We start from the raw sequence: 21,041 nt of genomic DNA on the forward strand, positions 1-21,041 counted from the left end.
AAAATATCAAGTTCAATCATTTAGTCACATAGAAAACATAAAAGGCAAGGCAAGATGAGGCATTTCTATTTGTATAAAGCTTTTCAGAATGCAATAAATGAGTGAAGGAAGTACTTTTACTTTGAATTTAAAAAAAATTCATTCCAAACAGTGATGCCAAAAAAATGCACCGTCAAATGTTGACGATGCATCAGCTAACCAGACTGAAATTACCAACAAAAGTGAACAAAACAAACTGAATAATCTGTTTCAGTGCACATCTAAAAGTACAACACATTCTATTTGACAATTACATTAAAACACGTCAGCACAGCACTCACAAAGAAAAACAGTGTGTTACAGCAAAGTCATGTGATCTAAACAAACTGGTGTGAAGAAACAGGTTGACAGATATTAAAAGATCCATTTGTCACAGTCTGACATGTAATAAACTAACAGAATCACTGTTGGAGCGGTCTAAAGGTGCTTTAAAACAAAAAGACCTACTTTCACTCTGAATGATGTGAATGAATGCGTGTTTTTTCAAGGCTTGTCCTCACTAATGTTCCAGGACTACAGCTTCTCACCTGTGTGAGTTCTCATATGGCGAGTCAGATGACCACGTTCACTGAAACTTTTTTCACATCTTTCACAAGAATACGGCCTCTCACCTGTGTGAGTTCTCATGTGGACAGTCAGATTACTACTTGTACTGAAACTTTTCCCACGTTTCACAAGAATAAGGTTTCTCACCTGTGTGAATTCTCATGTGGACTTTAAGCGTAGACCGTAAACTAAAACTTTTTCTGCATACACTGCAAGCATGTGGTTTTACACCTTTGTGCATTTGGTGATGTTTCTTTAGTTGAAACTTATTCTCAAAGGTGTTTCCACAAACATCACATTTTACAGACTTTCTAACTGCATCAGTATCATGGTGAATTCCTGACAATGAAGACTTGTCTAAATTGTGACTGTGCCTGCTCTTTTTCTTGTGACTCTTCTTTGGTTTCAGCGCAGCATTTCTAGTTGACTCAGAGTCTACATGCTGACTTCCTCCCATATGTGAGCTCTCACCTACTGGTAAACTGTCATAGATGAGCTGCTCGCTGTTTGCTTCTACTTCACTGTCCTTATCAGCTTCAGGACAATCTGCTTTCCCTGCTGACTGGTGCAGAGTTCCTCCTGTTCCTCATTAATCTGTGCAGGTTCTGGGTCCTCATGGTCCTGACTAAAGTTCTCCTCCTGGTTGCAGAGCTGTCCATCAGTGAGACCCTTCCCCTCGTTACAGACATGTTGCTGTGGGAGGTCTGGAGGGACAATGGAGCACATGAAAACAATTACTAACATGATGAAAAGGAAAAATACATCTAAGAGAGTACATTTAATCCTCTGAACCCCAAGCCCTGTCTGGGCAGTCACATTTTTCCTCACAGTGGGATCATCCATAACAGCAATGTAAAGTCTGGCACCTCTGTGGAAACAGCACAACCATGTCTAGAAATAGAGAGACTTCCCAAATTACATCTGTGCAGAATAGCACAGTTTCTGGAATAAATAAAAAAACTAACCAAAACATAACAATGACGGACGCACTGATGTATCCAAGCAACAGCGAGTCGGCAAATACACATTTCAAGTAAATGTCAATAAGTTAAGATGCAACAGCACAATTTCTGTCTGAAAATAAATGGAACTCAAAGCTCTAATTCAGATCTTACAATAGTCACATTTCTTTCTTAGTTTACTAAGATAATCATAGTTTTACATACCCATTCTGTGTAACTTTACGCGTTGTTTGCAGATGGCATCCAGCAGCCTGTGCTCATAATCCATCTCTCCATCCAACTGGCCCAGTGGTTGATCAGAAACTCCAAATATTTCTCTACATACTGCTTCACAATTGGGTTTGCACACAAGCTGCATTCCCTCCTGTCTGATGCACACTTCCTCCTGCTTGTCTTTCATCTGTGGAGGCTCTGGGTCCTCCTGGTCCACACTGGAGTTCCTCTCCTGGTTGCTAAGACTCTGCTCAGGAAGAACATTGTCCTCCTGGACGTGTTGCTGTAGAACATCTGGGAGGCAGAATGACACTGTCAGGCTGGCTGCTGCTGGCTCTGGCTAGTTCCACCTTCCCCTTTTTCTCCTCCCCTTTCTCCCTTTTAGGGTTCCTGAGATTATTGCAGCAGCAGGTGTCTTCCATCACAATCAGGAGCAGGTGGAAATGCAGCCAATCAGCCTCACTCCCCTGCAATAAAGTCTGACGCCACTCACCTCTCAGTGCTGGATTGTGATGCCACTAGTGTCAGCTATTCTTGTCTTGTTGTGGAGTAATCTTAGCCTTTAATAATTCTGATTGTGCTCTTTTGTTGCAGTTTATGATCTACCTGCTCCTGCCACCTGTGGTTCCTTCTCCTCATCCATTGTCAGCCTGGTCCTCACCTGTGGATTACCTACCTGAGCTGTGTTTCCGTCCAGGCATCCACTTCCACCGACCTGCTGCTGTAACCTGCCCTGGATTCACCCACACGTGCCGAAACCCAGCCAGAGCATCTTAGTTTGAGTATTCATTTGTTTAGCTTTTGTAACTTGTGGGGCGGCATGGCTCAGTGGGTAGAGTGGCCGTCTTGTAACTGGAAGGTTCGATCCTCGGCCTGTCAAGCTCATGTCGAGGTGCCCCTGAACGAGACACCTAACCCCTAATTGCTCCTGGTGGGTTGTGGTTAGTGTCTTGTATGGCAGCTTCTGCCATCAGTGTGTGAATGTGACGTATCATGTAAAGCGCTTTGGATAAAAGCATTATATAAATACAACCGTTTAACTTTAGTTTTTGAGCCTGTACCTTTGTTCCTTTTTCTTATAACCTAATCAAGCCTTCTAGCTTTGTCTTTAGTTGTTTTTGCCAGAGTTAAGTTGTCATGCTTGTTAGGGAATTTCTGCGATGTCAGGTGAGGAAACACCGGAGGCGAACTCAGGAACACTCAGATGACTGATGTCGAGAAAAATGCTTTACTGAATTCAGGAGAATTGACATAAGTGCATTGTCAGTATCAACTCTGAGGAGTCTCTCTGTCCTTGGAGGGTTTATACTGTCTGAAAGAGAAAAGAGGCAGGATCTAACCTTGTTGCTATATCAGCAAATAGTTGTCTGTCTGAGCAATTGGTGTGCTTCTGTGTGTCTCCAATTGGAGTCAAGGGATGACCTTCTGTATGTTGGTTTGAAATGACCTATTACCTACAATTTTTCCTTAACAATGCTAAAGACTTGGTGTTCAGTTCTTATCTGGGTGTGACCCTCTTTGAGTTATAGCCTTAGTTTATTCTGCCCACCACTAGTAGCAGCATTGCTCTCTGCCTTAGTTCCCGTTTGTAGTTTTTTTTGACTGCGTTTTGTCGCCTCAGCTTTTTGTATTAAATCCTTTTGAATTGAGTCAGCTGTGTCTGCTCATTTCCTGCACCTGAGCTCACCTCACGAATCCTAACAGACAAAAGAAAAAGCTTGCTGAAGGTGATCATACGTGACGCACATCTGAGCAAATCTGGTTAACCCTCTGAAGCCCAAGCCCTGTCTGGACAGTTTCTACTCCTGTCATGTTTTTTCTCACTGTGGGCTTATTTTTCAGTGCAACATAAAATCCTGCACCTCTATGGAAACAACACAATGACTACAAGTAAAGAGAACTTGCATGTCTTCTGTGCAGTATGGCACAGTTCTGACATAAATGTACATTAAAATTGCTCCGATTCACTGTTTGTGAGCCATGCTGCACTGATGGTATTCACCTGATGTCTTTCATTTTGCTGTCACTCTCTCTTGTCTTCTCTGTATAAACAGTCTGCATGCCACCTGGAACCTTTTTCTGGACATTTTTGTCAGTTGACTGTTGGTCTGAGCTAAGTCAGTCTGTCTGTTGCACTTAGGAGCTTAATTGTGGTGTTATTATAGATCTGCTACAAACAATGTATTTTTGGTGAATTTTTGAATGACACATGTAGAATAGTTATTTCAACAAACCATATGTCAGCTGACTAGTTGTAGAACCCACGAAACATTGAAAATCTGCTGATTCTTTCTGTTTCTACAGTTTCAGATAAATGGTGTAATCTGAGAGATTTTTTAAAAAAAAAGATAAAATGTTGGCTTATTTTTCTGGAAATGGATATGGTACTAGTTACTCAACAATTGTTTTTGGTTGTTTTCTTATATCATAACATTGTGTTGAGTGCTTAATAACTGGCTACCACAGTATGACAATAACTAGTGATAATGCTAGCTAGTAATCAAAGCTCAGACTTTAATCATATCAATTAAATTATCCATCATTGAGGATTTCACTTGGCTACAAAACATCTCCAAAAAGTCTGTGCGTCCTCGGTTTACAAGGGTTTAATAGCAAGTCAACGTCACTTTTTGCTGATAATATTGTTGTTGTCCTTCCTGAAGGTTGAAGTATGGATCTGTCTCAGACTTGTTCTGTGATGAACCGGTGATCCACCCTGGGTGTCCACCGCCTCCCACTTGATATTGTTTAGGGTAGACTCTTGCCTGTCTCGGTGTTTATTGACCTTTGCAACTGCTCTACTCTACTGGAAGCTGTTTAAATACTACCACAGCTCATCTTGTACTATACCACACTTATATTCATCCTATTTATACTGTATGATAGTCTCCACATGTCATGTAAACATGTTTCACTTTATCATTTCACTGTGGTAAAATCACAGAAAGCAGACTGACTGCCAGTGTCTCTGTTTCATTTCTATTTTGTTCTGTTTTACTCACAAATGATCACTTATGAGTAATAATTGAAATAACATGACCCCAAAAACTTGGTGGCTGAACACAGGTTATTTTTGTCATGAGGAACTGTTAAAGTCACCTTTTCCCAGCATGGTGTCAGCCTGTTTTCCTTTGGGAATATTTTTCTCTCATCCATATATAAGATTTTATTGTAATGTTGATGAAATGTACAAAAGGTCTGTTACACTGTGGAAATATACTGATGTTTATGACACACTTACTGCTCAATTACTACCAATAATTGATCAGTTAGTACGTAGTAATCTATTTGTCAGTGTGTCAGAGTGAATGAGTTGGGTTTGACGTGGAGCACGAGAAAAGCTAAAATGATGGAGACATAGATAGAAAAGGCAGCTTTCACATTTCATTCACATGGAAGAAGGAAAATGAGGCTTTCACACTTCATGATCACAATTATTTCTATTCAGACACCAAAGTAAGTGAGTTGATGTTTTCCTGATTTCTTTGTGATTATTACAAACCCTGAAAGTTAAACACCAGCGTGGAGCCAGTTGAGAAATGTGAAAGTTATCCTGCTTTTCATCCACACAAACCGCAGCTCCTCACTTTACTTCTATCAGCTCATTCAGACCATCACAGTTGTACAAACCTGCTGTGTTTAACTGTATCTCTGGTTTCCAGATGTTATCCAGCAGTCTGCGCTGATGATCGATCTCCTGGTACTGGACCATGATTCTTTCAAACTCTGTCAATATTTCTTCAGCAGCAGCAGCTGGTCGCTCGTTGATCAACTCTGTCAGATTCTGGACTAAAATCATCTTAAAGTCATCAAATATTAATCTGAGACACGACAAAACAACCCTCTCTGAAAACTTCTACACATCACTAAATGCTGGCAGCGCTTTGAGCAAGCTAACGGTCATAGACGTTTTTTTTAAAACTTTATTTAAACAATGCTGTATACAAAACGGTTCCATAGCAATGAAGGACAGAAACAAACAACAGGTGAAACAGCACACTAGAGGCAAGGCAGGAAGAAAGTAAATCAATTAGAATTTAAAGAATAAACAAGAAAAACAAGGGAAACTAAGTTTAATTAAAAAGAAGACAAAATTATCGTTTAAATTCATTACATAAGGCTTTAGTCTCACAGCTTTAACGTTTGTGCAAAATTTAAGGATTTTGAAAAGGTTTTAAAGACCACAAAATTGGATTTCTGACGGACAAATTTGCTAGCATGAATATGAAATTTTGCCAATAATGAAATGAGATGAACAATAAACAATTTGTGAACAGGCAAATCATTAAATGTATTGTAGCGATCACAGACTGAGTTTTTGTGCTGCAATGCACCATGGGAGTTGGGGGTGTTTAGGGTTTACATGTTGTTATTGTAGGATAAAGCGGTGTATAGAGAATGGATGTTGTTATTGTGGTTTATGTTAGTGTTATGGTGTTATTAGTGGTTATGTTTTATTGTTCTTTGGTGGTTAAGTCAGTCTAGTTAAGTGTTACTTTGTCAGGACCATGAGTGTGGAGCGTAGTGCGTTTAATGTGTTCCTGCTACATTTTCTTTACCTGATAGTTTGGTGCGTCAGAATAAAAGCATCTGTCATTTAGAGATTGCATACAGTCAAATATGTAGCTATGGAATTTGGATTAAAAGTGAACAACAGAATGTTATTTTCAACAGTATTGGGTCAGGTAACAGCTACAACATGAAAATGTCTGGAAACCTGAGAGAACAAAACTGCACCACTCTGTTGTCTGATTTGGACAAAAATAAAACAAATAGTTCTTCAGAATTGAGAACGGACCTTTCAAGGCAACAGCTTGTGATGATCCTCTTCAGATAACAGTCAGAGGGAAGAGAGTTTAGTTTTTATGAGTCTGTAATATTATAGTGGAGAATAAACAGTGAAATGAGTTGTAGTTTTGTAGTGAACCAGTGAAGTCCATGAATGTAACCTTCAGTGTGAATCCAACATGAAGAGCAGGAAGATGAACAGAATCAGTCAGAGTTCAGAGTTGAAGAAAGCATGTGTGTACACAAAGTGTTGGATTGAAAAGTTGTTCCAGTTGAATCATGCTGAGAAACTGACAGAATCCATCAAAGTATCTTTCTGTTGTGTCTCCTGCTGTCTGCACTGCTGCAACTGTAACACTGGAAACATGTCAGCAGCTGAATTCACTGTGGACACTTTTCACTCCTTCACATTTATCATCATCAGTGAAGGACAAAGTCTACATCAAGTTTATTGTAGTTGAGTGATTGCATCCATGTGTGTTCAGTAGATTGACTGTATTTTCAGTGTAAAATGTGTGTTTGATGTGAAACCACAGATTCTCCATGGAGTCCCACAATCAACATCTCAGGTGAAGTGAAGGAGAAGAAGTCTGTCACTATCAGCTGCTCAGCTTTCACTCCCTGTCCACACTCCCTCCTCAACTTACCTGGAACCTCCAACAAAACTCTCACAGCCAAATAGAGGAAAACACAGATGGAACCTTTACAAGTAAAATCCAGCAGAGCATCACTCTGTCAGACTCACATGATGGATTCAACATCAGCTGCTCTGCCACATATCCTGTGGATGAAGGAAAACCTGGAAAGACCAAAGAGACACAACAGACTCTCAGTGTTACATGTAAGTGATCCTGTCTGCTCATCATGATTTATTTCTTCTGTTTTCAAGGCTCTGATTCATCTTTCATGTTGTACATTTGTGTCCCATTTTCCTCAGATGCCCCCAAAGAAACCTCAGCATCCATCAGTCCATCAGGTTTGGTGTCAGCAGGTAGCTGGGTGAACCTGACCTGCTCCAGCAGAGTCAATCCTCCCATCAGCAGCTTCTCCTGGTTCTTAAAAACTAAAGATGGACCCAAGAAAGTAGCTGAAGGACACTTTTATCAGTTTAATGTCACTGTTGGAGGAGTTTATCACTGTGAGGTCACAAACATTATTGGTAACCAGATGTCAGCTGAGATTCCTCTGACTGTTGAAGGTAAATGTTGAACTGAACTGAATGTTTCAGTCGTTCTTCTTTCTGATCATCTTTAGATTTGTGTGTTTATTTGACTGTAAAACACTGACTTCTGTTCAAATACACTTGAATGTGACTTTGAAGAGAAGAAGTGCAGAAGGACAAACTTCAAGAGTTTTATTTGAATCATTCTGAGAGGGAACTGAAAACATTTCATCTGTCTTAGTTTGACTCTCGATGTTCAGTTTTACACATTTCTAATTTGTCATGAAGAATAAAGTGGTGAAGACTGAGCTTCAAAATATTCAAGTTTCATCAGGAACTCAGTTCAAAGGTAACAAGTTTGCAAACAGCAGGAATAAATGTAATAATGATCTGAAGCAAAACATTCCCACTAAGGAGAAGGTGACTGTGCTGTCTAGTTCCAGATCACCAACACTTTGGGGCTGTTGTCTACATCACAGTGAAGATCCTGGGAATCGTGACGCTCTACAGCACATTCATCATCTTTGAGTGGTGACACAAACTTTTGTGCTAAACTCTGCAGCTGTGGACCTTTGACAGTCAGTCTTCAAATGTGTCAGTATTTATTTCTCTCTTCTCTTCTTCTTTCAGCTGCTTCACATCAAGATGCTGCAACAAAGCAGAGAAGGTAAGTTAGCAGAGTTTGATTGTGATTCCACTGAAAGAGAAAATCCACCCTAAAACAGCTGCTGGTGTGAAACGTTGAGTTTGATGATAGAGTCAAAGATATCAGAGGACAAATCCTCAGAGACAGTGAAGGTGAGATGTCAGAGTGTCTAACGTGTTTCTCTGAATCAGACCACAGGAAATCAAATCATCTTCTGTTTGTCTCATTTCCAAGCAGCAGAGGAAACATTGATGTGGTGAATAAACATGAGAGTAAAACCGCAGCAGAGCAGCTGACTGCCTCCTGCTGTTTGGGTGCAGATTCACACACTTTCTTCTTCTTTCTAACTCCCTTCATGTTTTCACTGTCAGTGTCTGTCACACTGGAACACAAGTGAGTCAAAGTGTTGCAGCTGTTTTGTAAAGCACAAAGTCACATGTTGACTTGAATATTTGTCCTCAAAGTGTTTGAGCTCCAACACTCTCTGTGCTGTTTCATTTCCACAGAAGAAGCAGACCATGTCAACGCAGTGGTTGAAATTCAAGCATCATGAGCCACAAGGAGAGAAACAAGACGTTGGAATGATTTGATTTGTTTTGACTTATTTCTACCTACTGCTGTTATTCATGGAGTTAAATGTGATTTATTAGAGGATCACAGCATCATCCAGGCCTGTACATCTGAAATAATTGTGCTGTGTAGAAGAAGAAAAGATCAACATTTATTTATGAAGTCATTTTAATATCAACATATTGTTTCTGTGTGGAGTAAAAGGAGGATTCAAATTACAAAATCAATTACAAAAATAATTCTTGTGTAAATGTTTTTCCTCTCTCTGGTATTTCTCTGTGTGCTAACATAGACAAGTTTCTCTTTGTACATTTAAATGACAGCTGAATTATTGTGACATCAAATAAATAGTGTGCTTCATATAAACAGTCATGTAATTTATTGAGTCATCAACTTGTAGTAACACAAATGAAAACGTGAAGAGAAGCTTTTAATCCCTGAGGTTTTCTCATCAGTCCTGCAGAGCAGCAGATGAAGTGAAGTTCTTCATGTTCCTGTTGAATCTCTGGATCAGCATCACTTTTACTGTTTCCATCTCAAAAGAAAAGGATGAAGAGATATTTTACTAAATTTTATTGGTTTTATCTAAAACCTGTCAGTAAAACTGTTAGGCCTGCTTCTGCAGGCTCTACGTAGGGCCCTCCTTCCCTGTGTATTTGCTTTTTTTTTTTAGGTGTGCTGGCTGCTGCGGTGACAGGTGAAGGAAATTCTCTGCAGGCAATCAGCAGAAGCAGGAGCAGGTGCACCAGTATCAATCAGCCCACCTCACCACACAGTATAACCAGACTCCATTCACCTCTGTTAGTACACTGTTAAGTTTCTACAGCCTTAATTCCTGACAGAACTCTACCTGCTACTCTTCAGTTTGGCTCCTCGGATTCATCTTTGGCCCAAATCCACTCCCCTCTGGACTCATCAGCTGGTTCATCTCCACATAACACAAACCCTTTTGCCTTTCCCCGTCATTGCAGCCTCCGTCTTTCAGCCCCCTGGACACCCAAGCCTTTAGCTCCCAGTTACCCCAGTATAAGCCAGTAGCAGTGCCTCAGTCTGAGCAGTCACAGCTCAGGTATTTTGTGTTTGCAGCCTACACAGTATTATAGCCCTGAGTTTAAGATTTTGTTTTTTGCAGACTTCTGTCCACTTTTTATCCAGTGCTTTTCTTTAGTCCCAGTTTAGCCTCAGAGAATTGGAATTAGTATCTTTTGTTCTTGTAGTTGTCATAGTGTTATGACTCTTTCTATTCCTGACCAGAGTTAACTTGTAGTACTGTAGCTCTTTGGTTTCTTAGTATTTCCCATGTTGTAATATCCTTTTGAGAAGTTTCTCTAGTTAACTTAGTTGAACTATTTTTGGAGCGCACTTTAGTTCTGTTATTGTTTTTAGTTGGTTTTCCCATCTTGCATTCCTTCCCAGGTGTTACCTGCAGTGGGTTTGTGCTACTTTAGTTTTGTCTGTGTCTAGAGGCAGCATGGTTGTCCCCAATTTAGTTCCCTTAGGCACTGAGTTTTAGTTTCCGGGGTTCGATAGCTGGGATTTGTAGTTCTGTTTTTTGATGTAAATAAATCATTGTTTTAACTGTGTCTGCCTTATTATTTCCTGCACCTGAGCTCCCTTGCAAAACCTAACAAAAACAGAAATTGAAGATCAATAATTTTCTGTAGTCAGAAAATGGTGATTTATGCTTAAAATTCTCTCATTCATAATAGATATGCATGTAAAGATGACAAATGAGAAATCATTTAACTTATGGATTTTGTAACCCTTTTTTCCCCCATAGAACAGACCAAGAATCAACAAAGCAGTGTACTGAACAGCTCAAATCTGTTCACATATACAATAATCAAGAATATAAAAAGACAGGACAAATGTAGAAAGTATTTTCAAACAACGAAGGAGTTAGGAAAGTCAAATGTCACAATATAACGGAAACATAAACCATCTTTCTGTCCAACAAGGCAGCCTGGAGTTCAAATGTTGTGTAACATCAACTTTTTTTACAGCAGACATGTTGACTTCACAGTGGCTCGGTGGTTAGCACCGTTACTTCACAGCTCCAACATCCCTGGTTGGCATCCTGGCCTGCACTGTTTCTGTGTGGAGTTTGTGTGTTCTGTCTGTTCCTGTGTGGATTTTTCTTCCTCCCACAGTCCAAAAACAGGCTGAGGTTAATTGGTGATTCTACATTGTCTGTAGGTGTGAATTTGAGTTTGTCTCTCTGTGTAGCCCTGAGAAACACTGGTGGCCTGTCCAGGTGTCTCCTGCCTTCATGGCTGGGATCAACTCCAGTCCCCTGATACCGGTTTATACCGGCGGATTCATGACGATCTAAGCTGTCTATCGGTGTTTGCGGCCGCCGCTGCGGCCGCCGCTTCGGCCGCCAGACATTCTTTAAATTCCTTTGCAAATTCGGCGGATTCATGACGATTTAAGCTGTCCATCGGCGTTTGCGACAGCTTAGATCGTCATGAATCCGCCGGTATAAACCACTTTCAGATGTGATTACCACAGCGGGTTTCGCTCGTGGTGAGCGGCACGAAAAACATGACCACATCGTGTTGGTGCGCACGAAACCGAAACAAAAACTGACGTGACAGTTTCACGAATCCCCGTGAGACCGTGTTGATACCCTACAGAGGGTTAAGTGGTTGGTTGGTGTGACAAATTGGCATTATCCCATGACTTGTTTGGTTACTACAAAATGCACAATATGCTTTTGAACTCGAAAACATCCAATCAACTATTTTTATTATATATAAAACGAGATGCCTAACGAGTTCAGTTACCTCAAGTCATTAACTACTTCAAACTAATAGACAAAATACGATACAAGTTTAGGAATATTCTCCTTGAAAAACATAAATTTCAACGATGGAATTCGTTTTAGAACAATAGATAACGTTCAGACACCCCATGTATTTGTTAAATATTGCCTCAAGAATCTCTTTTTATTCACTTTTAACAGGAAAAAAAAAACAAAAAGCTACCTGATGAGGTCCCTTGAGCTCCTCGAGGAGTTGAGAAGGTAAGCAGATCATTTGTTACAAAAACAGTGTGCACACACAGTGGACTTCATTTAGCATATCAGTCTGGACACTGACCTCTTTCTTTTAATTCGGCAGGCATGATGACAGAGAAGGTCCATCCAGCCGGGCCCATCCAAAGGCCCGGAATCCAAAGATGGACTTTGAGGAAGAATGGAGCAACTTCAGCAGAGAGCATCCAGTCACAGTGGATGGAAGGTGCCCTCCCTCGCAGACCGGGCCGCTGTGTCACAGGACAGCCAGAGGAAACTCTATGAGCGCTGGCTGAAAAACCAGATGAAGCTTCGGATACAGCACGCTGCCGGTCAGTATATTATCTAAACCTTTGCAGAATTCTGAATATTAACCTGGACAGAAGGATTCTGTCCCAGCCTTTGCAGATTTCTGAATGGCCAGAACTAACTTGAGATGTTTTTATTCTTCCCACAGCGCAGTTCCCCCGTCGGCTCCCCACAGAAAGCAGAGTGGCCAAATGGATCGGCGAGCAGGGATGGAAGCGGAACATCCCATCTGCGTCAAAGATCCTTGAGGCATGGCAGCCCACGGGTGACCTCCAGGACATTCCCACCTCTGCGGCTATTCGGAAGCTGGTAAGCTCCCAGCGGTGGAAGGGGCTAGTGATCGGTCACGTCGAGGGAAAAGGAAGAGCGGTGCTGACCACCCGCAGCTTCAAAGCAGGGGAAGTACTTTGTGATTATCTCGGGGAGGTGGTCACTGCTGACCAAGGAGTGGAAATTCATCACAACACCATCGAAAAGGAGCCGGGCTTCATGTTCTTTTATAAGAACGCTGCTGGGGAGAAACTTTGCGTTGATGCACACTCAGAAAAGTGCCGCTGCCCATGGGCGTCGTAGTGGGGGGGAAAAGGGACCTGACTACCCAGGGCCCGAGTAGGGAGAGGGCCCAAGAAAATCCTGATTTTTTTATTTTTATTTTTTGGTGATGTTTTTATTTCGAATGAATTGGGCCCTCTAATTAATTGGTGTCATCATTTATTTAAAATATATTGATAACATCAACATATTGGACATCCTGGGGCCCCCTCTTGGAGGCGCAAAATTGTTTAGTCCGCCGATAGACAGCGCCGGCGACAAGTGTATCAGTGAGCCCAGACTGAATGACGTGAGGTCATCATGCTGCCCAAAAAGCAGAAATCAGGGTATGAGAAAAGGAAGGAATGTGAAGAAAAGGAAAAAGGCAAAATGTGGGGAAGCAACTCATGACTGCTTTCTTTCCGAAAGGTGAACAGAGTTTGCTTGTTACGTAACTGCACCCAATTAAAGTTAACGTTACGTCCACTCCAGACAGCTGCTGCTGATGTTTGTATGCTAACGTTAAATCTTTGGCTTAGTTTGCCAACCACGCTGCTTGCTACAAGTAGAGACGATTACGGGCCAGCTAACGTTAGCTGTCAACATTAACCAGTTTCATGAACAAACAGTGGCGCTGGCGCAGCTGGAGCAGCTGGAGCAGCAGTGGGCAGCCCTGAAGATGAGGCAGAGATAGTGCATAGGGATGAGCAAAGACAAGGTGAGATCGTTTAAGTATTCAAGCGCCCCTCCGCCCACGTTGGTATGTTGGTTCGCAAGGGAGAGAGAGAGAGAGCTGCTGACTTGTAGAATTGCTGCCTAAATGCGAGTTGTTTACCAAAAGTGTTAAATAAGTAAGCCTTTTGGTTCAATGCGTGTGATATTGCCTACTAACACAGCAGAGCTGAAAATGAAACTCCGATCTCTCTCTCTCTCTCTCTCTCTCTCTCTCTCTCTCTCTCTCTCTCTCTCTCTAAAAAAAAAAAACAACTGAACCTCATTTACTTTAGTGAAAAGTTATTCATATGTGTGGAACCAGCCAAGCAAAAATCATTTTAAAGTTGTTTTTTTTTTAAAACTGGAATGCACTTTTTCCACTTTGTATTTAAATCCTGATGCAAAATATTTGCATCAGTTCTAGAGGCCTTTATGTTTATATCAATAAGTAATGCACTAAATGTAAATAGGTGTTCCTTTGAGATATCAAACAGTTTTGTTTGATATCGTTTAGCTAATGTTTGAAAGGCTTGCTAACAGAATATCTTTATTTAAAGTCAAAACTGTTTATAGTTTTGTGTATAGTATTGATGACATTATGTATCTTAGGTCCTCACCCGTCTTTCTTATCTGCAGGTATGTTATCGGTATTGGCCTTTGTAAGCACAAAGTTATTGGTTATCAGTATCGGTTTAAAAACAAAATTATTGTGCATCCCTTGCAGTTTTAACTGAAACAAGCAGCAGCCAGTGCTATTATCAAATAGGATGTGTTATTACTATAATCAGGCTGAGGCTAACATCAGTCATGTATGTTTCATGCTTGTAGATGTGTTTGAGAGTATCGAGGAGGCTGGAGAGAGAGAAAAGGAAGGGCCAAGTGAGGGAAATGCAGATGAGTTGTTATCAGAGGACCCAGGACTATGGCCAGAGAAGCTAACTGCTCAGCAGAGAGAGACCATAGTTTGCAGACTGGCTGGTGAAAGTGTAGACCTGACCAAAGTGGCACCCAAAGACAAGGAAGGTAAAGCATTTCCTAACTATCTTCAATATGTTAAGTCGGCCAATGGGCGTGAGAAGATTAGGAGGGACTGGCTGATTCACAGTGACAGCACAAAGGCTCTGTTCTGCATCCCATGCCTTCTGTTCTCACTACTGTACTATGGCAGGCTCTGTTGATAAGATGACATTGGTTTCTGCTTTTTACAAAGGCCTGTCACATTTTTTTTTAATTCACATTGAAGCTTAATATTTTTCTGTACAGTATCTTATTTGATTCATGTTCATGAATAAATGTTTTTAAATCAAAATTTGAGTGTAATGTAATGGATTAAAACATTAATACACAAACCAGATGTAGCCTAATGTTTATAAGTATTTGAGCACAAGTAGGCCAAATGCATCAATTCAGGTGGTGAATTAAAGAACCATTCTCAATATAATCTGATCTGATTGTAGCTTAAAACCTTATTTATGCTTGTTTATTTATAAATCTTTTTTTTTTTTTTTTTTTTGCTTGTACGCTTCATGCACTGGCATGGATAGGGGCCCGCTGACATGACAGCCCGGTCTCACGGGGATTCGTGAAACTGTCACGTCAGTTTTTGTTTCGGTTTCGTGCGCACCAACACGATGTCGTCATGTTTTTCGTGCCGCTCACCACGAGCGAAACCCGCTGTGGTAATCACATCTGAAAGTGGTTTATACCGGCGGATTCATGACGATCTAAGCTGTCCATCGGCGTTTGCGGCCGCCAGATATCCGGCCGCAGCAGCGGCCGCAGCGGCGGCCGCAAATGCCGATGGACAGCTTAGATCGTCATGAATCCGCCGGTATAAACCACTTTCAGATGTGATCCGGCCGCAACAGCGGCCGGATGTCCGGCGGCCGCAAACGCCGATGGACAGCTTAGATCGTCATGAATCCGCCGAATTTGCATAGGAATTTAAAGAATGTCCGGCGGCCGAAGCGGCGGCCGCAGTGGCGGCCGCAAACGCCGATGGACAGCTTAGATCGTCATGAATCCGTCGGTATAAACCACTTTCAGATGTGATTACCACAGCGGGTTTCGCTCGTGGTGAGCGGCATGAAAAACATGACCACATCGTGTTGGTGCGCATGAAACCGAAACAAAAACTGACGTGACAGTTTCACGAATCCCTGTGAGACCGTGTTGGACATGAAGAGTGTACAGGGCCCAGAATCTGGTGCTACGCCACTGACGCTGCCACCCGGACAGACAGACCTTTGGCAGACTCACCAACCACTCCAGAAAGACACCCAACATTATAGGCCTCATCTCTTCAGCCTCCAGTTTAAGAGTGGAGAAAGCGACGTGCTGCTTTTTGTGGCATTAAGAGACATTAATGCAGGAGAGGAACTCCTTTTTGATTATGGAGTTAACAGAAAAACCTTCTGTGGAGAAGGACTAGACCTAGAATGGCTGGACTAAAAACCATTTCCTTCCCTTCTCTTGCCCCTCTCCCTTTTTTGTAAATAATTGTATTTTCTCTCTCTTTTTTTTTTACATTTTTCTATTTTGTTGTAAATAGCTTCAATATCATTTTTTGCATTTGTTTAGTTATTGTAAATACTTGTATTGTAACTTCCCTTCTCTTTTTTTTTGACATATTTCTATGTTTTGTAAATGGCTGCATTATCATTTTTTTGCATTTATTTATTTTCTGTAACTGCTTGTATTGTAACTTTTTTACATTTTTATAATTACTTGTACATTTTAACTGTTTAAATAAACCAACTTGTGATTCTGTTTGTGAAAAATGAACTTCAGTTTGTTTCAAAAAGGGATCAAGTCTGTACCCATTTTTAGTGGCATTTTCTCATTTTTGGCAATCCCTAGCATGTCCAAAATTTAATCACCAGTTCCTTGTCCCATTATCAACATTTCCTGAAAATTTCATTAAAATCTGTTCCGAACTTTTCACGTTATCTTGCTAACAAACAAACAGACAGACACAGGCTGCAGCCTCATATTGTTACCCCTCCCCCTCAGCTCCACTTGGTGAGGGGCAACACGGTCTCACGGGGATTCGTGAAACTGTCATGTAAGTTTTAGTTTCGGTTTCATGCGCACCAACACGATTTCGTCATGTTTTTCGTGCCGCTCACCACGAAATGTTTTTCGCTGTGGTAATCACATCTGAAAGTGGTTTATACCGGCGGATTCATGACGATCTAAGCTGTCCATCGGCATATACTGCTTGTGTGATCGCGTTTGCGGCCGCCGGCCATTCTTGAAGTTCCTATGCAAATTGGTAAGTGTACCACCGGCTTATGGTTAGGTTATGGTTAGGGTTATGGTTAGGGTTATGTTTAGGGACGATGTCATGCAAAATATAGCGTTGGATTCGCCACGGTTTTACATTAAAAATATAATATACACATTCTTTTGAAATACGTTCTGAGTGGCACGAAAAGTCCGCCGTTTAAAATACATTGGTGCGCATTTCGTGGTGAGCGCCACGAAAAACATGACGAAATCGTGTTGGTGCACACGAAACCGAAACTAAAACTTACGTGACAGTTTCACGAATCCTCGTGAGATCGGGTTGCCCCTCACCAAGTGGAGCTGAGGGGGAGGGGCTAGGCTTGGCTGAGGCAGCTAACTTTGCTGCTTATTTTTCCACTTTCTGCTTGTTTCAGTCACAATTTATCCTTTACAAGGGAGACCTGGCAAAGAGTGGTGTTGGAAAAATGTGCTGCTAACTCCCTGCTAATCTTTAATTCTCTGAATTTATTTTTACATGTTTGGACTGGATATTCCATTTGCTTGTATTGCTGTTTAAACCAATTCTTTACACATATAAAATAATACAAGCGACTTTCTTGACTTTAAACTGGTTTAAAAGTAAAAGTCTCTCTCTGAAAAGCAGATTCTCAGGACTTGATTGAGTAAAATCTGATAATGTAAGAGAGGGTTACAAATGAAAGTGTACTTCCAGTGAACTGATCCATTTTTCTTATGTGGGGAATTCTCTGCATGTGTGGTGAAAATTCCTCAATTCAGAGAATCAGTCATCTCATTCACATTATGATAGAATATTATTATATATATAAGAAATGAATAAAAATATAATATATAAGTTACACAGTTTTATCTTATTAGTTTTGCAAACTGTGTCAGAGACTCAGGGTGCTTTCACACATACGCCTTTTGGTCCGCTTAAAGCGGACTGGAGTCCGCAACACCAGCAAGTACGGTTCATTTCGGCTGGTGTGAAAGCAGACCAGATGTTTTTGGTGCGGACTAAAGAACCGGACCGAGACCACCTTCGAGAGGTGGTCTCGGTCCGGTTCTATGTGAACTCCAGTTCGGTTCGCTCCTGGTGAGAACACAAACCTGTCTCCATTCGGACCGGCTTGATGGCGCAGCAGACTTTTTGGTGTACGGGAGCTTCCGTAGCAACCTGCACAGGGAATTTTGGGATAACGATAACGTCTTGCAATGCATCTTCTCCGTGCCAAAAACGACTGTGTAATGTTCTTGTACCGAATGCGAGCTTCATGCTCTAACAACAGCAGTATTTGTGCTTGCTGCATAAAGCAATGATACGAATATATGGCAACAAGAACGAACAGGAGAACATAGTTCATTGTTTATGAATAAACCAGCCTGTTGTTTTCTTCTGGGATTTTTCCCTCTTCATATGCTGCGCCAATCAGCGTTCACCTACGTCATTATTTTTGTGAACAGCGCCACCAAACGACTGGGGGGAGATATAACGTTCATCGTAGTTGGTTCAACTGCGAAAACACTGGTGTGAATGCGAACCGAACCAGTTGAAATTAGCAACATTGTAACAACTTTTGGGTCCAAACGAACCACTCTAACGGACTAACAGGTGTGAAAGCACCCTCAGGTTTCCTGTTTTCGTCTCTTTTCCTTGGGGGAGCTCTGTGCTCTCTGAGTTCAATACAAATGCTAATGTGATGGCCTAGGCTTGGCTGCAGCCTTTTCAGGTGTCTCAATTAGCATCTGGCACAGTACTAAGAGAAATACAAAATTGCAAAACCTGGTTTTCTACTGTTAAAAGTAATCTCATTCAATTTATGATATAATATTATATATATAACTGCAGGACACATGTTGGTGTTGGAAAATATGACCAGTGTTTTTGTTGTTTAAAAGTAAAAGTCTCTCTCTGAAAAGCAGAAAGTTTGAGAGTGGAGAAAGGGACGTGCTGCTTTTCGTTACATTAAGAGACATAAAAGCAGGAGAGGAACTCCTTTTTGATTATGGAGTGAACCGAAAAAACTTCTGCGGAGAAGGACTAGATCTTGAATGGCTAGATTAAGCTCTCTGAAAATCTCAGGACTGATATTATTATTATTATATATAAAAGAAATAAATAAAAATATATTATATGAGTTACACAGCTTTATCTTATTAGTTTTGCACTCTCTGCTTAAAAACTAAAATGAGCTGTCTCCCTGTTAGATGATGAGCTCCCACATTCCAGACTCTGTCAATAGAAATGCTAATGTGATGGCCTGGGCTCGGCTGCAGCCTGATAAAGCTCAGCCCAGCCCACAGTCTCCTATCACTTGTTCTTACAGTGAGATCCAGACATCCAGAGCTTCTGTGATTTTTCCTGCTGAGAAGACTTTTATTCTCCTTTGGGATTTTCATCATGCCTCCAAAACGGTAAGAACAAACTTCTTTCTTCTTTTTTTCTGGGTAAAAAGGTTACAACATGGTTGAGCCACAGTAAATGCCTAGACTTAGGGTTATTCATTATTGTTAGGGTTATTCATTATTATTATAGATGTGACCGGCTGATAGATGCCCATTTTCCACAGGATTTGGGTCACTTTTGACCCACGTTGTGCAGCAAAGGGTTCATAACATTCATAGGTCAAAGTCCCTAGGTGGTGTTGTCGGTTCAGTGTGTGAAGGCCCTCACCAGTCCTAACTTGGTTACATATATTTGCTCTGGATATTCCATTTGCTTATATTCCAAACCCTATATTAATATTGTGATTGCAGTGTTCCCAACCGCCACTACCTCCTGTGCCTGGTCTGCAACAAGAGCCAGGACTGCCTCTCTGTCCGTCTGGAACGGACCTGCATGAAGCAGACCAGCAGAGAGGAAAGGGATAAAGTGGTGACAAAGGCCAAAGAAGAGGCTAGTGTGCTGCTGAGGTCTGGCCGCGTTTATACCTACCAGCTCCTCCAGGACATTTTGGGCGCCAAAGACCCTCTCAAGAGGTATGTGGCAAAAACAATTATTTTAATCAATCATTTCTTCTTTCCATGAATCAACAGTGCTAACTGTCTTATTTTTAATTTTAAAGGCTGATTGAGGAGCTGCAAAGGAGGAAGAACGTGGTGACCAATGTGCCATCAGTTCCATCCACCGCCGCCCAGCTCCCTGATGAACAGGCCGGGCCTTCCACTGCCACGGGCCGGCCTGACTCCCCTGAGGAGTCGAGTGACGTTCCAAGCGAGAGCAGTGGGGAGACTTTTCAGTGGTAAGAGCTCATTCACCTCAACAAACTTCTGGTGTTCACATTTCTTTGCATATGTGTGTGAGAATTGACGTGATCTAACTGTAGAGTGAATTTTTCTAATTGCAGCAATCCCAACCCGGAGTGGAAAAGTCACAAGAGGGTGCGGATGACTGATCTGGGGCTCTACAAAAAACATTCCCTGGACCATCCTCTTTTAAAAGAGTATGCTGTTTATCTGCACAAAGACCTCAGCATTGAGAATTTCAAGCAGGAGGTGAGCAATTCCTTAAAATGTTGAATGATACATTTGTTTCAGTATAGCCATGACTGCAAAGGCATTTGCTGTAAATGTGTAACATTTACGTTTTGTTTCTCCTCAGATTGACAACGTGGCACGCTTCCTCTTTTTCATGGATCCTGCTGAACCCTCCCTCATGTTTGTGCGGGAACGGGAGAATACGCAGGAGTACCTGCGGAAGCTTTCAGACGCCACACTGAGCAAACAAACTCAGCTCAACTATCTGAAGAGCTTGAAGAGGTTTGTAACATTCATTTTTCTCCATGTGACTCAGAATCCTTTTATCATCATTAAGCACATGCTGTCATACAGACAAGCTGTTGTCACCTGCCACAGTGTTTGAAATGAACAAGTTTAGGCTTTTTGGTCAAACTCTGAGCTTTACACTGATGTGTAACACTGAAGGATTTGCGCAAACTAGCTGGGGAAAAAAAACAGACTTGCAAATACATTGAAATTCAGGGCCTCTCACAGAAACAGTTGGACAGCTGTTTTTATACGTGTGTAGGATTTCTGGATATATGTTGATATATGTGTTTAAATCGTTTGAAAGGGTTTTCTCCACCAATTATAACCGTAAGATTATAATAATGTTTCTCCACCAATATTAATGTGGGGATAATGTTTGCTCAAATGGGGTCAAGAGTTTCATACAGAATTATTATATAGTCTACCTGATATTCGACCAGCGAAGTATTTAGATTAGACAAATATAATAATTAGCCTCTGAAACACTTCTTGTTGTGCTGTCAAGAAGAGCTTCAGGAATTATAAGGG

The 21,041-nt window shown here is 41.3% G+C and overlaps 1 protein-coding gene across 1 annotated transcript; it reads left to right on the top strand.

Annotated features, from left to right (window-relative positions):
- The first annotated feature begins 1,200 nt into the window (after nucleotides 1-1,200).
- Nucleotides 1,201-20,351, top strand: LOC127531340 (vascular cell adhesion protein 1-like). Its single transcript, XM_051940432.1, is given in 10 exon segments — nucleotides 1,201-1,287; nucleotides 6,340-6,532; nucleotides 6,535-6,604; nucleotides 7,083-7,177; nucleotides 7,180-7,389; nucleotides 7,486-7,746; nucleotides 8,190-8,241; nucleotides 19,503-19,724; nucleotides 19,811-19,947; nucleotides 20,347-20,351. Coding segments are annotated over 10 exon segments (1,332 nt in total).
- The last annotated feature ends 690 nt before the right edge of the window (nucleotides 20,352-21,041 follow it).

This window comes from Acanthochromis polyacanthus, chromosome 20, assembly GCF_021347895.1.
Source record: "Acanthochromis polyacanthus isolate Apoly-LR-REF ecotype Palm Island chromosome 20, KAUST_Apoly_ChrSc, whole genome shotgun sequence".
Taxonomy (NCBI): domain Eukaryota; kingdom Metazoa; phylum Chordata; class Actinopteri; family Pomacentridae; genus Acanthochromis; species Acanthochromis polyacanthus.